Raw genomic sequence first — 19704 nt, forward strand, 5'->3', positions numbered from 1 at the left:
TCAGCTGACCCTTCACACCCTGGACACAGTCTGTTTGACCTGCTCCCCTCAGGCAGGAGGCTCCGGTACATTCGCACCAGAACCTCTCGCCATAAGAACAGTTTCTTCCCCTCTGCTGTTGGACACATGAACAATAACCATATGACTGTACCCGCCACTAACACATGACCCTACGCTGTGTTCACTGCATCATTCCATGTTTGGCACTGATCACCACCTGCACTCATGTATATATCTATCTACTTAGCACTTTTAATTCTTATTCTTATTTTTATTTTCATGTCTATTTAAGCGTAATTTATGACAGTATGTTTGCACTGAAGCACCGCAGCAATTTCCTAATGTTGTAAACCTGCTCAACATTTGGCAATAAAACCCTTTCTGATTCTGATTCTGATTCAACTTCTGTAGCACAGAAGTTGTCAGTAATTGTAGTAGTGATTGATGGTCTGGGATGAGGCAAAATGTGATCCTTATTTGTTGATGTCTCCTGATTCAGGTTTGTGTGAGCAGTTGGAAGTGGAGGAAGATCTGTAGAAACAATAATATTACTAATAATAATAGTAATAATCATTATTATTAGTTAAACAGAATGTGGTTTTCTATGTGATTATTTTGCCATTGTGGTCTTGTCACTATAGAAGTGATGCTGGACTAATTTTAAAATTGTCCATTTTCTTAAACCTAATTGTAATATTGCCTTTTCAAAGAATTTGTCACGTACTTACATGCATTTTTTTAAATGTTAAAAATGTATTTTTTTTTTTTTTGCCTGTCCCGTTTGGCTCTTTTGCCATCAGAATTGTTGTCTAAAGGCAAAGAAAGATGCCCAACGGATTTACTTTACCAAATTGACCATCCCAGCCTTGCCATAATGGTCCATTTGACTCACCTTTTATTGTTTATTTTATTTTCACTTGCTGAATACGGGACAGACTTGACTGGGGGAAAGAAGGGGAGAAAGAAAGAGGGAAAGAGAAACAGCTGAGAAGAGGGATGGGGGAGAAGGGCAAAAGACAAAAACCAACAGAATGAGCAGAAAAAGAAAAAAAAGAAGAAAAAAAGAAAAAAAATGCATATATCAATCACCTGGGTCACCTGCTGAGAAAGAAAAAAGAAAGCAAGCAGAAGAGAACAAGAGTAATAGAATAAACAACATCACAATGATATATGGGAATATGACAGTAAATACTAAATATTAAACATTATTGTGCAGCACATAAGATCAACAGAACACAGTGTGCTTTGAGGTAGGAGCCAAAAAGGGTGTAGTTTGTGGGTGTGATCACCCGTGTGTACACCTGTGAGCATGGACGCGTTTGTTTTTTTGTTTTTTAAAAGGTTCCTTCATGTAATGATCTGCTAGAGGGTGTGGGGGGGCCACAGCCCCGTCCTCCAGGGCATGAAGCAGGTATGGAGGAGATCAAAACTCCAGACATCTAGAGGCCCGCAGAACACAAGAGACCAAGGAAGACCAACAGAGGGGCAGCCGCGCCACTGTCCCAGAAAGAGCTGAGGAGAGTCCCAGATGAGGGCTCACTCAGCAGCCGCGGAGCAGAAGCCAGGGGGAGTTGCAGTGACGCGCCTGTGAGCTCCGCCGGCAGCCAGCCGTGCCTGAGTGACCGAGCCCCAGGCCGAGAGGCCGGGGGCACCCCACCTCCGAGGGGGCCCGAGCGAGCCCCAGGCTCCAGGCCCCGATAAGCGGCCGCCAAGGAGTGAGCCGGTGTGTACCTGGACGCCCATCCCCGGACACAAAGAACCACCAACGCACCGATGTCTGAGGGAGTCCGCCACTGGCAGGGGAAGTGGTGGTAGGGGGAGATAGGCCTCCATACCTTGGAGGGCCTAAGGTGTCCCCAGAGAGGTGGCGCCTGACACCCAACCTGACATATAGACACAGAAATACAGGCACACACATATACAAACATCCATTCCCACCCTCATGCTCTCATATACACTTACTCCACACTCAACCAACGTGGAGACAGACATAAAGAGACGCTGTACACACGATCACACTCCCCAAGCGTACTCTAAGCCCCGGGTCTAGGTACCCTTGCCCCTGGAGGGGGGGAACTGCACCCAGACCCAGGTGGTGTTACCCTTTTCCCTGCGGTGGGGGGAGGCAGACCGCCCCGACTCCGCAGCAGCAGGAAGGCCCCACACTCCAGACCGCAGTCGGACAGCCAACTCCTCCTCCTAGCCCCCCCGCTCCAGCAGGTCGCAGAGAAAAATGTATTTCAATAAAGTGTTTGCTTTGTATTTTGGCAATTATTTTACTACTAAAAACCTGCACGTCGTGAGGGAGATTGAACACAAGCTTTGTATATTCTTTCTCCACCCGAATGGTGATGGTGATTTAACTAAAACTGAAATAAGCTCTTAAAAAACTGCTCTCTACATAATGTAGGCGTGACTGTCCTTGTCTGCCTGCAGGTGGCTCTAATGCAAATTCAGCCTGCAGTCACAGTCGACGAGTTCTGCTGTAAACACAACAACCATTACAATGACTGAGTCGGGTTCAAAGTTAAGAATATTTAAGTTTTTAAAGATAATTATTAGCAGCTTGCTTATTACAGTCCTGCTGTTATTTACAATAGCGGCTATCAGGACTCTTTCACTGGACGTTAACGCCGGACTTCAACTCGCACACTGGGAAAAGACGAATAACAAATCGCTCGTCATTGACCACCATCAGAGAGAGGAGCTCCTAGCAAATTTTAAAGGTATTCGGAGTCGTGTTGTAGTGGATGTAGATGGAGGTAGAGACACTTCTGTTTGGTAACAATTTGTCTCCATTTGTCCAGAGGCAATCCGCATCCCCACCGTGTCATTCTCAAATACAGAAAGCAACACCACTGCGCTGCATGAATTTGACAGATTCCTCCGAAAAGGTAAACCTGCCAGTAAAACGTGCTTAAAGTAACTTTCTTTTATATATAATGTGCTCAACGTGGAACTAGCTGATGGCTGTAACTCTAAACGTTAATGTAGTTTTTGTATGTCAAACTTGTATAGCGCTAATAAATGGATAAAGTTAATGTTTGCTGTGCAGATGTACTTTGTTCCGTACACCTTATTCAGAATTAACCTTTCCACGTCTTGCTGAGCCAAGGTATGTCGAAACGCTACACCGAGATGCACGTGGTTCAAAACCCTCAAGTCACATGACCCATGACCCTTTGTCGACCAAGAGCACCTGGCTGCAGCCACTGTGGAGTTAACAGTCTAAAAAAACTCTAAAATTAAGGAATTATTCACTAATGCTTTCCCCCATATAGATCAAATCCAAATTCCATTTCACAACCGTTCTCCTGCGATCAAAAGAAAGAAATCAGAGCAAATTACCTAAAACTTCCCATTCCTCCAAAAGCTAAGGAGGTCCATTATGAAATACTCTCAGGCGTTTACCGTTCCAAAGAATTTCTCAGACATCGTTTTCCTATTGATAATAAGTCTTGTTCTTTCTGTAATGGGAATATTGATTCGACAGAACTTTTATTTTACGAATGTATATACTGTAAAGCCCCGTGGGACGATGTGTACTACTGGCTTTTCCCAAAGATTCCAAACTTACTTGAATTTTCTAAAAATGATATTATTTTTGAATCTCAAAGAAAAGAAAATAAACTTGAAAATGTCTTAAATGTGATAATTATTATGGGTTCATTCATAAATGTCGATTTCTGAAAACTAAGCCATTCTTTTTCACTTTTCACGAAGAACTCTGCCTCTTCTTCTCATCTGCAAAGTTTATGGACAAAAAACAAGCTGTGGATCTGCGACAATAGCGGACATCATTTTCAAACCCCCCCTGTGGTCTTTCGCTACTCAAGTTAAACATGATACAAGTCAATTAGATCATTTAAAAATTTTATTGTTTTTTTTTTTTCAGTGTTTCATTTGTTCCTGAGCAAATCAGTTTGGCTCAGATTAAGCTTTATAACTGGACTGTTTTATTTAATACTGAAGTCTTACTTGTAGAGCTGTCAGTGTACTTTAAATTTCACCTGTTATACTGCCTGATGTAAAATATTCTGTTCTTTTTTTAAACAGCTGACTCTGAGTTAAATATAACATTAAAAATATTTAAATTCAAGAGGAAACGTTTTCACTGAGAGCAAAAACAACATGTTAATGCGTGGAGATCCTGACGGCTGCTCCAAATGATCCGATTATATTTTAAATATTTGTTCAATTCTCTTCCAAACCCCAGCTGTCTATTGTAAGGGCCAGTGTCTATTAAAATAAATATAAAAGTGTTCTAACATCTCACCTCTTTCTTATTATTCAGGCATACATGTATACTATTTTTATTAATAGAGAGATTAAGCTTGTGTTTTCATACATGCAGTAATTGTGCTTAACTGCATGAAGCTCTTTAGACATTATGGAACAGATCATACATAAAAGCGAATTTTGCCAGAGTGCTTAAGATACTTTTTGAAAATTATCTTTAAAAAACAAAAAAAGAGAGAAGATCAAAAACATAATGTGTAATTTCCATTGTAAATATTAATCACAGTTAAATTAAGAGGGGATGGCAGTAAAAACTCCGGAACGGTGATGTCATCAAGTATGCTGCTGTTCCAATAGACTATGTGCACCTTAGCATATGCTACTTCCGGTGAGGAAACTCCTGTAGGGCACTTCGTTTCCGGTGTGATATTCGCATCTTGTTTATGGTTGGGTTTTCCAAAAAAAAGCCAAGCGGCGATTTACATTTCTCAAGGTGTCTTGGGCATTTACTGAATATATCTGTAGATGATGTTCATCAACTTATTATATTTTTCCCTCGCGCCTCAGAGCAAAAGAGAGAAGGGATTGAAATTTCTCAGTATTTGTATATAGAATTCCCTCGTTTATCGCGGGTGTTGTTCTAAAAATAACCAGCGATAGGTGAAATCTGCGAAGTAGCCAGCTTTATTTTTTACAATTTTTTTAAAATGTAAGGCTGTAAAACCCATCACTACACACTTTATACACTTTTCTCAGAAAGGCATGAACAGTTTCACACTTTTCTCTCTTGTTTAAACTCTCAAAGCTCAAACCTTCGTAAAAAAAAAAAAAAAAGTGATCGGGATGCAGAACACAATGTGCTTTAAAAAAAAAAAAGCATGCAAAATTGCACTAAAAGAATCCGCGAAACAGCGACGCTGCAAAAGGTGAACCGCGTTATAGCGAGGGACCACTGTAATTGTAAGTAATAAGTCACAACATACTCTTCGTAAATACTAATATATACAGACCCTTACCTGCAATCAATCATGTATTTTTTTTATATCCTGTGGCTTTTTTTCACGGTTTGTTGACATCCTGTGTAGGTGTGTACTGATATCGACATAACGGGGAAACATCTGGCTTTGACTATTGTTCACCTGTAGTTTGAATGCTGGACATTTGCCTGTTTAAATCATAAGAACTGTCACTATAGAGAGATGTGCTTCTGAATGTGGACAATGTGTCTTCTGCATGCAGTAATGTAGTTCTGCTTGGGTTGAGTGATGTAAACAAACAATCGATCTACGCTTTTCAAACATCAAAATTGATCATTTGATTTTTTTTATGACACAGCAATGGTGAGTGTTACCACCCTCTGCTCTTTGTAACTTAATGTAATCTTTCCGTTTTCGTATTTTGGACATGATTTTTGAGTTCACCTTTGCAGTAGCAATTGACTGCCAAATAAAGCTACCGGAAATGTACAACCCTACATCCGGTCTTAAAACAGGAAGTTAGCATTTTCTTGTGCGCAGGGTCTATTGTAAAATGATCGTGCTGCGTTCTTGCATTTTTGGGAAGTTCAGACTCCCGTGTGCGCCTAAGAAGTCTGGACTCACGTACTTTAGAATTGAGAAACGTCCTTTGTTTTTGTGTTGTGTCCCGTATTGCAATATGTTGGACGTGTTTCTACCTAGTGTGGAAGTCATGGGTTTCAGGTCACTGTTGAGGTCATGTGTTTCCAGTTACTGCAGAGCTCCACAGTGGCTGCAGTGAGACCCTTTGCTTTGTCAATATAAGACAGGCTACAGGCTATCTTGAAGGGCTGCAGTCCCTCAACAATATTCCACCTTGTAGAACATAATTAAATGTGGAAGAAGCGTTGATACAGATGGGCAAACAAAAATAAATAAAAATGTGGGACTGAAAAGCTAAGTGAGAAAAAGAAAAAGAACTTGAAAACAGATGCAGCAAAATGTGTCAACAGTAATACTAGTGTGGGGTGGCTGTAGCTCAGGTGGCAGAGCAGGTCAGCCACTAATCAGAAGGTTGGTGGTTCGATCCCAGGCTGCATGCCAGATATCCTTGGGCAAGATACTAACCCCATGTTTGCCTACTGGTGGTGGTCAGAGGGCCCGGTGGCGCCAGTGTCCGGCAGCCTCGCCTCTGTCAGTGCGCCCCAGGGCACTGATAGAGCTTTACAGCACTGATAGAGCTTTACAGTACACTTTAGGGACTTACTTACTTAGTCCTTAGGGACTTGTTGCTTTTATACAAATGATTTTTTTTACAAATGCAGGCCATTTACCATAGCAGCAGCCAATCTAAAGTCCTTGCAGTCACAAGAGGCGGCTATTGCTAGAACAAGCCAAGAAAAGGGCAGCAAGAGTGGACCTCTTCCTGATGTACTCATGGATTGTTGTTGTTTCATCCTGGATAGTTGTTCTGACACACATTTGTCCGTGGCATCCTTCCTTCCACTTAGCTTAGCCTGAGGTTGCTGAACTTTGGGTGAAACCCTCCATGGCAAGGAACTTCCTTGTCTTGATGTCAGTAGCTTCTATTTCCTCCTTTGGCCAGCTGATTATCTCAGAATGGTATCTCACAATTGGCAGGACGTGTATAATAATGTATAGGGCTGATACTTTATTTATTTTTCTTCCCAGTCCAGGCCTGCCCAAAGGTGTTCTATTTGGTTGGAAGAAGGTCTTCCATCTTGGACTTGCTCATCCATGACTTTATGGGTCTTGCTTTGTGCACTGGTGTGCAGTCATGTTGAAACAGGAAAGGGCCATCTCCCTGTTGGGAGCACAAGTGTTCCTTTCACTTAAACTAGGGGACCGAGCCCAACTCCTGAAAATGCTCCAAACCATAATACCCCCTCCACCAAACTTTACTCTTGGTTTGTGTCAGTCAGACAAGGCAAGGCAAGGCAAATTTATTTGTATAGCACAATTCAACAACAAGGTGATTCAAAGTGCTTTACAGAGACATTAGAAACAAAAACAAATAAAAAGCATGATTTATAATTGATTAAAACAAGCAAACAAACAAACTAACTAAACACACACATTTCACACCTGTTCGCGCGATCTGAACCCTTATCGTAAGGGGAGCTACCAGTCCTTCTGTGGACGAGCTACTTTCTATTTTAAATTCCCTGAATTTAAAATACTCTCTAGACCCAGTCTAGACCCAGTTGGGGAGCTACCCAGAGCTCTAATCCTACACTTGTTCGCGCGATCTGAACCCTTATCGTAAGGGGAGCTACCAGTCCTTCTGTGGACGAGCTACTTTCTATTTTAAATTCCCTGAATTTAAAATACTCTCTAGACCCAGTCTAGACCCAGCTGGGGAGCTACCCAGAGCTCTAAACCCACTTAACAAACAAACAAACAAACAAACAAACAAACAAACAAACAAACAAAACAGTATATAAAATCAAAACAGATAAAATCAGAACAGTAGATAAAATCAGTTTTGAAATTTAAGCTTAACAAACAAACAAAACAGTATATAAAATCAAAACAGATAAAATCAGAAATAGATAAGATCAGTAGTTAGTGTAAGTTTTGAAATTTAAGCTTAAAAGTGTGGATTTGGTGCTTTATTCAAATGCAGCTGAGAATAGGTGAGTCTTCAACCTGGATTTAAATAAACTGAGTGTTTCAGCTGATCTGAGACTTTCTGGGAGTTTGTTCCAGATATAAGGAGCATAAAAGCTGAATGCAGCTTCTCCATGTCTGGTTCTGACTCTGGGAACTGATAAAAGACCGGATCCAGATGACCTGAGGGATCTGGAAGGTTCATACTGGGTCAGGAGGTCACTGATGTATTTTGGTCCTAAACCATTCAGAGCTTTATAGGCCAGCATCAGAACTTTAAAGTCTATCCTCTGACGGACAGGCAGCCAGTGTAAAGATCTCAGAGCTGGACTGATGTGGTCCACTTTTTTGGTCTTAGTGAGGACTCGAGCAGCAGAGTTCTGAATGAGTTGTCTGACTGATTTTTTCAGGTAGACCTGTAAAGATGCTGTTACAGTAATCAAGCCTACTAAAGATGAATGCATGGACTAGTTTTTCCAGGTCCTGTTGAGACATCAGATCTTTTATCCTTGATATATTCTTGAGGTGATAGTAAGCTGACTTTGTTATTGTCTTAATGTGTTTTTCTAAGTTTAGGTCTGCATCCATCACTACACCCAAATTTCTCGCCTGGTTTGTGGTTTTTAGATGTATAGATTGAAGTTCTCTGGTGACCTGTAATCGTTTTTCTTTGGCGCCAAAGACTATTACTTCAGTTTTGTTTTTGTTTAGTTGGAGAAAATTGTGGCACAACCAGTCATTGATTTCCTCAATGCATTTACCAAGAGCCTGTACAGGGCCTCGGTCTCCTGGTGACATTGTGATATATATTTGTGTGTCATCTGCATAGCTGTGGTAGTTTATTTTGTTGTTCTTTATAATCTGGGTGAATAATCTGAGACAAGTACCATTCTCCTGGCAACTGTCAAAGCCAGATTCCGACACATCAAATTCCCCAGGGAGGATATGAAAAGTGGCAGGTTAGTCTTCTTAGACTGTGAAATTTCCATCAGTAATGGGGAACATCTAAAAGCTGATGTGTACCGGAAACCTACACATATGGATCAGTATTTAATGTTTGACTCTCATCATCCACTGGAGCACAAACTGGGTGTCATCAGAACGCTACAACACAGAGCGAACACCATCCCCACAGATTCAGCAGCCAGGGAAGCAGAACAACATCACATCAAGAAGGCTCTGAGTAACCGTGGTTATCCCAGCTTGACTTTTGTCAAAGTTGGGAAGGCGCCTAAAGAAAGCACCAGCTGATCCAGGAGAGAAGGGCAAGCGCTGCCTAAACGAAAACCTGTAGTGATCCCGTACGTGTAAGGAGTACAGTTGAGACACATTTTTTCTAAACACCACGTCTCTGTGGCTTTAAACCCCAAAACACGCTGTGCCAAAAATTGGTCCACCCCAAGGATCGGGTCCCCTGACACAAACAGAGTAACATAGTGTACGCTGCCAGGAGTATTGCCAGCATTTATACATCAGGGAAACCAAACAACCTCTGGTGAAGCGGATGGCACAACACAGAAGAGCCACCTCTTCAGGCCAGGACTCTGCAGTCTATTTACACCTACTGGCCAGTGGACACTCTTTCAATGATGAGGATGTACACATCCTAGACAGGGAGGAACGCTGGTTTGAGTGCGGAGTCAAGGAAGCCATTTATGTGAAAAGGGAAAGACCATCTCTGAATCGCGGAGGGGGCTTAAGAGTACACCTTTCACCATCTTACAATGCTGTGACTGCAGCCATTCCCCAACTCTTTGTGAATGGTATTCATGGCCATTGATCAGTGGTCTTTGATCAGTGGTTGTTGATCAATGGTCATGAGAATTTGCATAATTATGATGAAGGTGACCTCCCAGCCGATTGTTCCTTCCGTGGGCTGGTTTCAGTCATTATGCAAATGTACAGTTTATAAGATTGGGGGAAACCTGCAGTCATCCATGTGACTTCTTCAGTGTCAGCTGAGTGACGAAACATTTCTCCCAATGAAAACGCTACGTCCAGATGAACAGACTCAACTTTTGGAGGCTCAGCGTCTGCTGTTCACATGACTGTGGAATATTTAGTAGCAAGGACATTTCACGACTGAGCTTGCACTGGAATTCACTGAGGTCTTGAGATCAACTCATTCTTTCACAAATCTTTGTAGAAGAAATCTGCATGTCTAGGTGCTTGATTGATTCCATAGCCACAGGTGCATAAAACCTGTGGCCATGGAATTGATTGGAAGACCTGAATTTAATGATTTGGATGGTTGATTTTTTTTACTTTTGGCAATATAGTGTATTTTGATGCCAAGTCATGTAAGGAAAAGAAGCTGACTCTGCCCCAAAACAATTAAAAAACTAATATTTTCAAATAAAAGTCCTTACTTATAAGAATTGCAGATGTTGCTGCTTGGTCTTCACTTGTTTAAGTGGAAAAATCCCAGATTTTTCTGTGTGGGAAAATGCTAGTAAATCACAAGTTTCTGAAATACGCAGACCAACCCATCGGAAACCAATAACAAATCTGGGTTCAAAGTCACATTTATTTCCCCCATTTTAATGCTCACTTTGAACTTTAGGAGGCCATCTTGACCATGTCTAGATACCTGAATGCACTGACTCGGTTGCATGTGATTAGCTGATTAGATATTTGTTTTAATGACTAGCTAAACAGGTGCACCTAGTAAAGTAACCAGTGATTGCATTTGTAAAGCATTTGCTGCAATTTTCATAGCCTCCTCTATCAGTTGTTTTATCTCACTTGTGAAATGAAACTTTCTATAGTTCAATTTTAGCAGATGACAGCTTGCGACAGTTTCTAAAATGTGCAATAGTGATTTTATTTACCATAGATCACCACTTGCTTGAAGCTGGAACAAGTAGATGCTTTTTGTAGTTGAATTTTTACTATAAATAAATCAATAAGTCATAATCATGAAAAAGTTATCATAAATAAGTCATGAAAGATAGGATGAATTTAAGATAACAATTGCTCTTTCAGCTTGTTTTTAAGTTTTTTGTTTTTGTCAGCCTTCCCTACAGTTTTCTCTTCTAGCTTGGTTCATCATGAATTGGTGGCAAACTACAGCCACTTGTTTTGGGTGAAAGGATCACAGCCTGAACTGGTGCCATACATGCTGCTGGCCCACATTGATGTAGTACCTGCTTCAGAGTCCGATGGTTGGGAAGCACCACCATTTTCTGCAAAGGAGATCGATGGCTTCATCTACGGCAGAGGAACCATAGATGACAAAAACAATCTAATGGTGTGAAAACATTACTTTTGTGTGAGCTTACTTTTAAACAGACTTGAGGTATATTTGGCTAAACAGCTGATTTATTTCTTCTAGGGAATACTTCAGGCGCTGGAGTACTTGCTGTTAAAGGGCTATGCTCCACGCAGGGGATTTTACATCGGTCTTGGTCATGATGAAGAAGTATGTTAACAGTTTCACTATGACATTACAAACTTAAGTGGGATTGGAAATATCACATTTTAATGGCTGTGCTCTTCAAAATCTCTTTTTTAAGATCAATGGTCTCAATGGAGCGATGAACATAGTGCGTATTTTGAAGCAACGTGGTGTCCAGCTGTTGTTTGTCATGGATGAGGGCCTGACTATACTTGATGGAATCATTCCTGCTATTGAAGGACCTGCTGCTCTGTAAGAACCTGCCTGAACATGTGTTGTGCACTTGTGTTGATCACATCTTATGTGTATGTGTACGATTTATGATTTGCAGAATCGGGTTAAGTGAAAAAGGCCAGGCCGTTATAAAGCTTAGTGTGTCTGTGGCCCCTGGTCACTCCTCGATGCCTCTCAGGGAAACTAGCATTGGGATCTTAGCCACAGCAGTCAAAAGGTGAGAGGAACATTGTTTTTTAAACTATAATGAGTTCTGTTTAGCTTCTCTGTTCATATGTTTCACTGCCTTCCATAATTTTACTACCCCATGTTTAAAAAGCTAGTATAAAAGATTTAACTGTGATCCTGTTTCCTCAGACTAGAGGACAACCCAATGCCGAGGTTATTTGGTTATGGTCCTGAAGGTGACACCTTTGAGCATCTGGCCCACAAGGTAGGGTAATCTAAATACTTCTTTACTAGTAGTATACTCATGTACTCATTCTTTACCAACTACTAATTCTTTGCCTTCAGTTCAGTTTACCACTAAAGTTCATAATGTCGAATTTGTGGCTCTTCTCTCCGCTCCTTAGCAGGTAATAACTGCTAAATATCATTTAAATATAAATTCAAATGTCATGTTTTCTTGTGATTGGTTCCAGTGAAATAGACCAGTTTTTATGTTTCAGGATACTTGAAAGAAAACCACTATCTAATGCATTTGTAAGGACTACCACAGCAGTCACCTTTTTTAATGCAGGAGTAAAGGTGCAGTGATTATTTTAAATTGAATGTAATTCACAAGAAGTAAGATTTTAAGCCTGTTACTTTTCTTTGTAAAAATTCAATATCTCCCTCCCTCTGCAGATAAATGTTATTCCTTCCCTTGCTGAAGCTTATGTAAATCTACGAATTCACTCAGCGCAGTCGGTACAAGAGGTAGAGTCCTTTTTGAGAATGAATGCCTTACTATGTACACTTTGACATGAATATGAGATGTGTGCTGTCTTTTTTAGGTACTGGACATCATCAAGGATACGGTGGGCGACCAGCGAGTGAAGGTAGAACTTGTTGATGGATTTGACCCTCTACCCATCAGCGGTGCTGATGACAAGGCCTTTGGCTTCCAAATTATTAAGAAAACGGTGCTGGACTTGTTTCCAACAGTTACAGTTGCTCCAGGTAGAGTTCATACAGATTTGTATGGAAGCATTTTAAAGCATCTTTCAGGACATTATAAGTAATTTAATATCATATTTAAATGTGCAGCTATCTGTATTGGAAACACAGACAGTCGACACTTCGTCGACCTGACCAAAAATATTTATCGGTTTTCCCCGGCTTGGTTTAAGCCAGGTGACTTTGAGAGGTGAGAATTCAGCAGCTTTTAATACTGTCAAAATATATTTTCACCAAAAATGTCTGCAGACCTCAATTTAAAATTGAACAAATACAGTAAGAAGAATTCCACGTGCAGTGATTATTTCTCAACTCTAGAAACAGATCATGCAGCATGAATAGAAGAGGGGAATATATAAAATACTTTCTTGTTCCAAGTACCATGAATCCTTTTTTTCCTTTGTTTCTCAGATTCCATGGCATCAATGAAAGGATTTCCACTAAGAACTACGAGGAGATGATTGTTTTTTACTTCAATTTGATCCAGAACTGTGACATTAGGAAGCTCCCTGAGCCCCACAGCTCTGTCCATGAACTCTAAGCAATTGACAACATTGGTGATAAGATAAACACATGAATAGCATACAAAATGCATTGATATTGCACTAAATAACTTTTGCATTATAGAATCAGAAACTACAATTTTGCTCATTTCAAAGTGGGATGTACTTTTATCTTTTATGTGGACTACTGACTCTTTTCAGTGATATGTGAGTAGATAGAGCACTGACCTTTCTGCAGTAAAATCACTGTGAATTGGCTATCTAGAATTTTGCATTCAAGATTAAGTTTTGGTGCTCTATGCAGACTGATGTACTATTTTTTTCTGAACTCTATGGTGGTATGATATGATTCAATTAACCAATTATTATATATGTCTTATTGTGGGACACTGATAGTAGTGCCGTCATAAAGATACATGTTTTTTTTGATTAGGACCGCTCATAATGAATGGTACAAATGACAGCACTACCTACAGGGATGCTTAACTTGAATCAAACACTGGACTACATGTTCAAAGAATGCTGTTTTACTGGCTGACTCATTAAAATGATTCCAGATTTGTAAATGTGATTGAATCTGTTCACAATTTTAGATAGGCTTTCTTAACACAACAGTATGAGCAATTTGACAGTTTTTAATAACCGCTCAGGTATTAAAAGGCTGATCGGGTGTTGTCAACCCAAGCCTTGTGTCACCTAGGATTTTCAGCAGCAACTTCACCTACTTCCAAGGTGCATGAAGAGGACAAGGAACTAACAACGTAGGAACTCCAGCAACACTTAAAAGTAAAGTGGAACAACTTTATTAACTGACCAACGTTCATCCTCAGATGAATAATGTAATGTAATTATAATCATATTTTATTTCATACGTTGCAAAACCTGGACTGGTTCACATAAGGATTAGACTCTGAAAGCCAAACCTCAAAAGAAAAAAATTCAGATGAAGATCATGCATTTATGTTTAAAATGATCAAAACTGACCAAATGTGACATGACATTATAGTGACCCAAATGGTAATAAAAACAAGCTGAAAACCAAAACTCAGAACAAATAGTCCAGAGTCTCTACGGCCTGTCACAGCACTTACAACTGTCTCGAAAGACTAAATTAGCTGGGCAGTTTTGGATCCACGTGATGCCATTGGCACAGCTGTAAAAAGAACCTGGAGCGTCAGGTTTGGCATAGAGCCCACCAATTTTTGTAGCACAGAAGTTGTCAGTGGTTGTAGTAGTGATTGATGGTCTGGGATGAGGCAAAATGTGATCCTTATTTGTTGATGTCTCCTGATTCAGGTTTGTGTGAGCAGTTGGAAGTGGAGGAAGATCTGTAGAAACAATAGCTATAAAGTTATACTACTACTACTACTAACAACAATAATAATAATAATACTTATTATTATCATCATAAATTATTATTATTACTTATCAGTAAGTGAAATTAAATTAAAGAAGTTAACTCTTAGTTAATATAATATAAAAAAATATCCTACATAAAACCACGGCTATATTAAGGTGCGCAAATTAATAGTCAGTTAATAAATTAAACATTTGCTAGTGTGCATGTTAGTAGCATACAAGCTCTTTATTAGTCAAAGTTGTTAATAATGCCAACAATAAAATTCTTTGCAAAACCTTTTTTTTTTAACAATTAGGCCAATAATTTTCCTAAATTACGAAATTTTCCTAAAACATTTGTAATTACTGCTTGCTAATTAGTAAGCAAGGTGTTGTACATGGATGTAGGGGCCTGTAGTCAATACTCTTTGATAGCCCTAATAACTGCAGTTGTTTCTTATGAACTGCAAATGTTAATAATGTTCAGATAACCTCCTATTAAATGATGGTCTCTTAAAATGTGCTTCCATTTGCTCCTTGTTCTAAAGTGAGGTGTAAGTCACCAGAAATTTGACACTTGGCACACATGGGCTCCGTACGAGTTCTTCCTCTTTACACTTCCCTGTTGCAATTTATATGTCCTTTTCTCAGGTGTTTCAATAAACCTTAATCAAATTTGGAGTTATACACACATTTTATTTGAATATTTTTTAATGGACAACTTAAGACATTTTAAAATGGTATTAAAATATTTTTACATGTTTTTTCCTTATCTTTATTTTTATTTTTTAAATGTTTAGAACAGATCTCCTCCTTAAACTTTCTGTTTATTTCAGCTGACCAGCTTTCGGTTTGCAAAAGGCCAGAAAGCTATTCAACAGTGTCTCTCTGTTTCATATTATATAGATCCTGTCTGGGTTAATAAGTGTCAGTGTAATAGTAGCTTTCGAGCATTTGCTGTGAGTGAAAATTCAAATCCTGAGTTCAAAGATTTAACCAGTATTCATCTGGATACATTGAACACTTGTTTTGTGTTTTATTTAATAAAAATAGATCATCCTCAAGTGCTTTTATGACAAATTGACCAGTCTTTTATTGCTAAAGAGCAAATAATGTTAGGATTGTCACTGATGTGCTGAAGCCTTCTTACGTATTTCATTTAACAAACATTAGGAAGCTATGATAGAATACAGATATCCCAAATAAGGCATTAACAGCCTTTATATTGACTAATTGGAAAATATGCATACTAATAAGTAACTGGCTAGCTGTCCAAAAGTTGATTCTGTTCATCTGGACGTAGCGTTTTGTGGGAGAAACGTTTCGTCACTCATCCAAGTGACTTCTTCAGTTTCAGCAGACTGCAGGTTTCCCCAAATCCAAAACTGGCTAGCTCAAAACAAACATAAAATGCTAATGTAGGAATTTTATTACCTGGAAACAAAAGAGAGCGAAGAGAACCGATGAGGGGGTATTGTCCCTGTCCACAGAACTGTCCATTAAAGTCGTCTAGATCCAGAGCCCAGACAAAGGCTCCTCCAAAAGTGTTGTTTTTTAGGTAACGGACCTGAAGCAGTAACAATCGAAACAACTTAATAACAGTATGCACATTTTAATGTGATATGTTGTTTTAGTACTAATGTTATCTGGCAAAGAAAAACTGAGCAACATCCAGATGCACATGTCTACCTTAGTCATAAAACTTTCTTTATTGTCATATCCAACCCACTCGTTTTGTTTGGTGGCATATGGGACTTTCTGGTCCTCAATCAAGTGGACACTGGCCCCTTGAAGAAAGGTGCAAATCTGAAAACAGATAAAAAATGCATTCTGTGTGGTAACTTGACATATTAACATTGATCTGCTACTAAGACATAGAAACTGACTTAAAATGAACATATTAATATGAGAGTGGGGATTTCTTTTTACCTCATAATAAGACCAAATGCCGGGCTCCCTTGTAAATGTGCCAGCAGCAGCAGGGCTGCTGGCAGGGGCTCCAACTTGACTGGATTGAGTAGAAAGACGAAACGTGCGTCCGTATGTAGCAAAGCCCATATTTAACTTTTGTACAGGTGTTCCCTTTTCTGCCCAGTACCTCATAGCAAAATCCTAAAATGTAAACATATGTAAGTTATATTGTCATTAATACTAGTATTATCAGGTTCAGTGACTCATTGACTTTATAAATAATTTGTGATTTAAATTCTCAAGTGTTAGAATTAGAGAAGGGTGTAAAAATGGTGACAATCAATGTCAATCCATCGACAGTTGGTTGAGAACTGTGTGGAAAAGTGGAGCGTGGCTGGGAGCAATTGCAGTCTAAAACAAAGCACTCAGAGAGCACAACTGTCCCTGAAGGGCAAGGGCTATACTAAAAGTTTGGTGTTTTATGTTTCACTGGTATTGTTATCCCCAATAATGATATCTGCATTGTTTTCATAGTCATTTCTGCACTATATTAATATTTTTGTGTCATTGTGAAGTCATATAATGTTATATCAAAATTTTTTCTAAAGAGCTCAGAAAAAGAAAGCGCTTATGTTCCCCTTTGACAAATATATTGCTTCAAAATTTGGAGATGATTTGATCGAAATGAAAGCTTTTTCCTAATACATACTAAAAGGGTGTATTTTTCATCTTTATTCATATGATTGGATCAGAATTAGCTGAAATCTTTGTGATTTACATGCAAATCTACATGCTTGAGATTTGAACATTTTTAACATATTTTCAGTCATTGTGTAATTTTGAGAAAAATTATAGTGTCATAGTGATGTTGTAGTGTCTTGTGCAGCTCTCTCCATACCCTTTTATATGATATATAACTCAATATGGTTGTTTGAATTTATTTCATAAAGGTCAAAGGTTTGGCCAACCTAGGTACACATGCTCCCCAAGACCTAGTATATTGTTGTGAAGTCTGAACATGACCCATAAAAAAATTGTGTATGTAAAGTTTTTACTAGTTTTCACATTGACCTGATTTTCATGAAAATTAAATGACCTTAGATCAGCTTGTTGGTATCTATCATTTCATAAAATTTGAAACACTAGACCGCTAACAAACAGACAAAGAAACAAACGGAATGGATTACATAATCCCTCTTTTTCAAGGAGAAAAATGAACCCATCTACTCACAGTATTTAAGTAAACGTGGTCCCCAATATCTTGGGATCCTTTGTATAAGGGGCTGTTATGTCCTGTGACACTCTCCCAGGTACCATGAAAGTCATATGTCATCACATTAATGAAATCGACATACCTGATAAAGTGCATGAGAGGTCAAGGTCAGCAAAACAGGTTTTGCAGGGCATGCAATGTGATATTACTAATAAGCTTACTTTGACATCTCTGAGACTTCATAACCGGCATCAATGGTTCCTTTACCAGCAGACACAGCAGCAGAAATCATTAACCTGGGCTGCCCTGTTGATGTTCCCTCTGCCTCAAAGGCCTGTAGTAGCTCCTATAAACCACAGAAAAGAAAGGTAACTTCGTGGTTCATGCCAATCATCAGTAACTCCAAATCTGACCTTGCATAACACTGTGAATCTCTGCTTGTCTTCCAGAGGGCTTCCTCTTGCTGCAGGGTATTCCCAGTCTAGGTCTAGTCCATCAAAACCAAATTTTCTCAGTAGTTTGATAGAAGATTGTATAAATGTATTTCTTTTGGCTTGCGTTGACACCATAGTAGTGAACCTATGAAACCGATTGGCAAAAGAAAGGCACAATTAAAAAGATCTGTATAAAAAGAAAATTTATGATTCATTATTGTTTTATGCTTAGTGTCACACTTTTGCGTTCCGAAGTTCCAGCCTCCAACTGCCAGCAGGGTTTTAAGATTTGGATTCCTGTGGGAATGTAAAGATACAGCAGCAAAGATTATTTTTTCTCAACATTTTGTAAGTGATATGAGGAGAAAATAGACTAACCTTTGTTTGAGTCCATTAAAGGATCTATAGAGTTCCTCATCATTCCATTCTATGGTCACTAATTCATTTGCCTCATTAATACCAGAAAAGGCATAGATTAGGTGCGTACAAAGGTTTGGATCAATATTTGAAGGCATAAACCTCCCATTGCCAGGTCTGTATTGGGACCAGTTTGTGAAGTAACACACAAGTCTGGAGGATGAGACTGAATATGAAAGAACATTTTTCAATCTCTTTAAAACATTATATGACTGTCCAATATAAAAGGGTTGGTACAATTTATGAACTCACCCAGACTGCCAAAGGCGAGACAGAGACCTTAACAGTTGCATTTTTTTGTTACATACAAATAGTTAAATATAAAATTTGCATTTGCAAAATCTGTATTTCAATTTCCCTTACCTGAGATCACAATTAGGATGCGCATGATAGCTGAGGTCAGACTGGTAATGTAATAAAACAGTGCAGTAAAGAAAAAAAAAAAAGCAGAATCTATGATAATCATTAACTCAAAGTAAACCAAATGTCCTAAATTTAAGGACATTCTGGTATTGCTTCATAAGTCAAATAGTAACTGATTCATGAACTCACTCACACACACACACACACACACACACACACACACACACACACACACACACACACACACACACACACACACACAGACATTGTTTTGAAAGCCTCCACAACGTTTGCAGAAAACCTAAGATTGCTCATCACATAGCTTGCAAACACCTGGACCTGAAAGTTAAAATTACGCGGATATACAAAAAACAGCTGTCTTACTATTTTACATATGTTCCCCGCCTGTCTGCTTGTCTGTGAACTACTCCTACACCGTTAGGAGCTGAGGAACCAAAACCGTCACATGGGTACATCTTAGGCCCCTGAAGGATCTTACCTGATATTATGACGTCATCGTGTTTCCTAGCAGCCCCCTACCAAGCAGCAGTTTAGTAGTTATACACCTATAAAAGAAACTTAGCATCTTAATTTCATTACAGTAAAATCAAATTATATGCACAAATGTTGAATATTATAATGAATATATTATGGTCTGATCATGTTGTCTGGCAGCTTCCCAGTGACAGACTGAAATGACAGTAAAGCAGGACCTGAACATTGCAGAAGACCCACAAAATGTAATTTCTATAATTTGCCTATGCTTTATTAGATATCCTAACAGGGTCAAGCAACAATATTTAGCAAAAGGAAAGGGTTTTCATTCTACTGCAGCACCACGATGGTAACAGTGGTGCAGCACCACAACAGTCAAAAGTTTACTGACGCTTTTGCACCAACATTTGTTTTA

At 39.2% G+C, this 19704-nt stretch overlaps 2 protein-coding genes across 2 annotated transcripts; one reads left to right on the forward strand and one right to left on the reverse strand.

Annotated features, from left to right (window-relative positions):
* The first annotated feature begins 2445 nt into the window (after positions 1-2445).
* On the forward strand, positions 2446-14366 carry LOC146684615 (N-fatty-acyl-amino acid synthase/hydrolase PM20D1.2-like). The gene is made up of 13 exons (XM_085445046.1): positions 2446-2726; positions 2808-2894; positions 10841-11076; positions 11161-11247; positions 11342-11475; positions 11555-11674; positions 11815-11890; positions 11971-12032; positions 12126-12204; positions 12304-12375; positions 12453-12618; positions 12706-12805; positions 13027-14366. The coding sequence occupies exons 1-13, from the start codon at positions 2507-2509 to the stop codon at positions 13154-13156; spliced, it is 1569 nt and encodes a 522-aa protein (XP_085301172.1). The 5' UTR covers positions 2446-2506; the 3' UTR covers positions 13157-14366.
* On the reverse strand, positions 13906-18859 carry LOC146684616 (chitotriosidase-1-like). Its single transcript, XM_085445049.1, has 11 exons — positions 18795-18859; positions 18684-18710; positions 18393-18597; positions 18255-18311; positions 17994-18159; positions 17802-17926; positions 17599-17722; positions 16386-16568; positions 16146-16262; positions 15891-16023; positions 13906-14446 (listed from the first exon to the last, which is right to left on the reverse strand). Exons 1-11 carry the CDS (start codon positions 18817-18819, stop codon positions 14187-14189), a joined length of 1422 nt encoding a protein of 473 aa, XP_085301175.1. The 5' UTR covers positions 18820-18859; the 3' UTR covers positions 13906-14186.
* Positions 18860-19704: the final 845 nt, after the last annotated feature.

This window comes from Copadichromis virginalis, linkage group LG20 (assembly GCF_057382275.1).
Source record: "Copadichromis virginalis isolate Kocher_CV1m ecotype Utaka linkage group LG20, C_Virginalis_male_GT1.1, whole genome shotgun sequence".
Classification (NCBI taxonomy): domain Eukaryota; kingdom Metazoa; phylum Chordata; class Actinopteri; order Cichliformes; family Cichlidae; genus Copadichromis; species Copadichromis virginalis.

Excerpts from the sequence above, each read along its gene's own strand:
- LOC146684615 (XM_085445046.1), top strand. The coding sequence starts at position 2,507 with ATGACTGAGTCGGGTTCAAAGTTAAGAATATTTAAGTTTTTAAAGATA. Across the intron at positions 11,675-11,814 it reads TTAGCCACAGCAGTCAAAAG|ACTAGAGGACAACCCAATGC; the intron begins GTGAGAGGAACA and ends CTGTTTCCTCAG. Across the intron at positions 12,033-12,125 it reads TTCTCTCCGCTCCTTAGCAG|GATACTTGAAAGAAAACCAC; the intron begins GTAATAACTGCT and ends TTTATGTTTCAG.
- LOC146684616 (XM_085445049.1), bottom strand. The coding sequence starts at position 18,819 with ATGCGCATCCTAATTGTGATCTCAG. Across the intron at positions 18,598-18,683 it reads TCTCGCCTTTGGCAGTCTGG|TCTCATCCTCCAGACTTGTG; the intron begins GTGAGTTCATAA and ends TTTCATATTCAG. Across the intron at positions 16,263-16,385 it reads GCATTTGGTCTTATTATGAG|ATTTGCACCTTTCTTCAAGG; the intron begins GTAAAAAGAAAT and ends ATCTGTTTTCAG.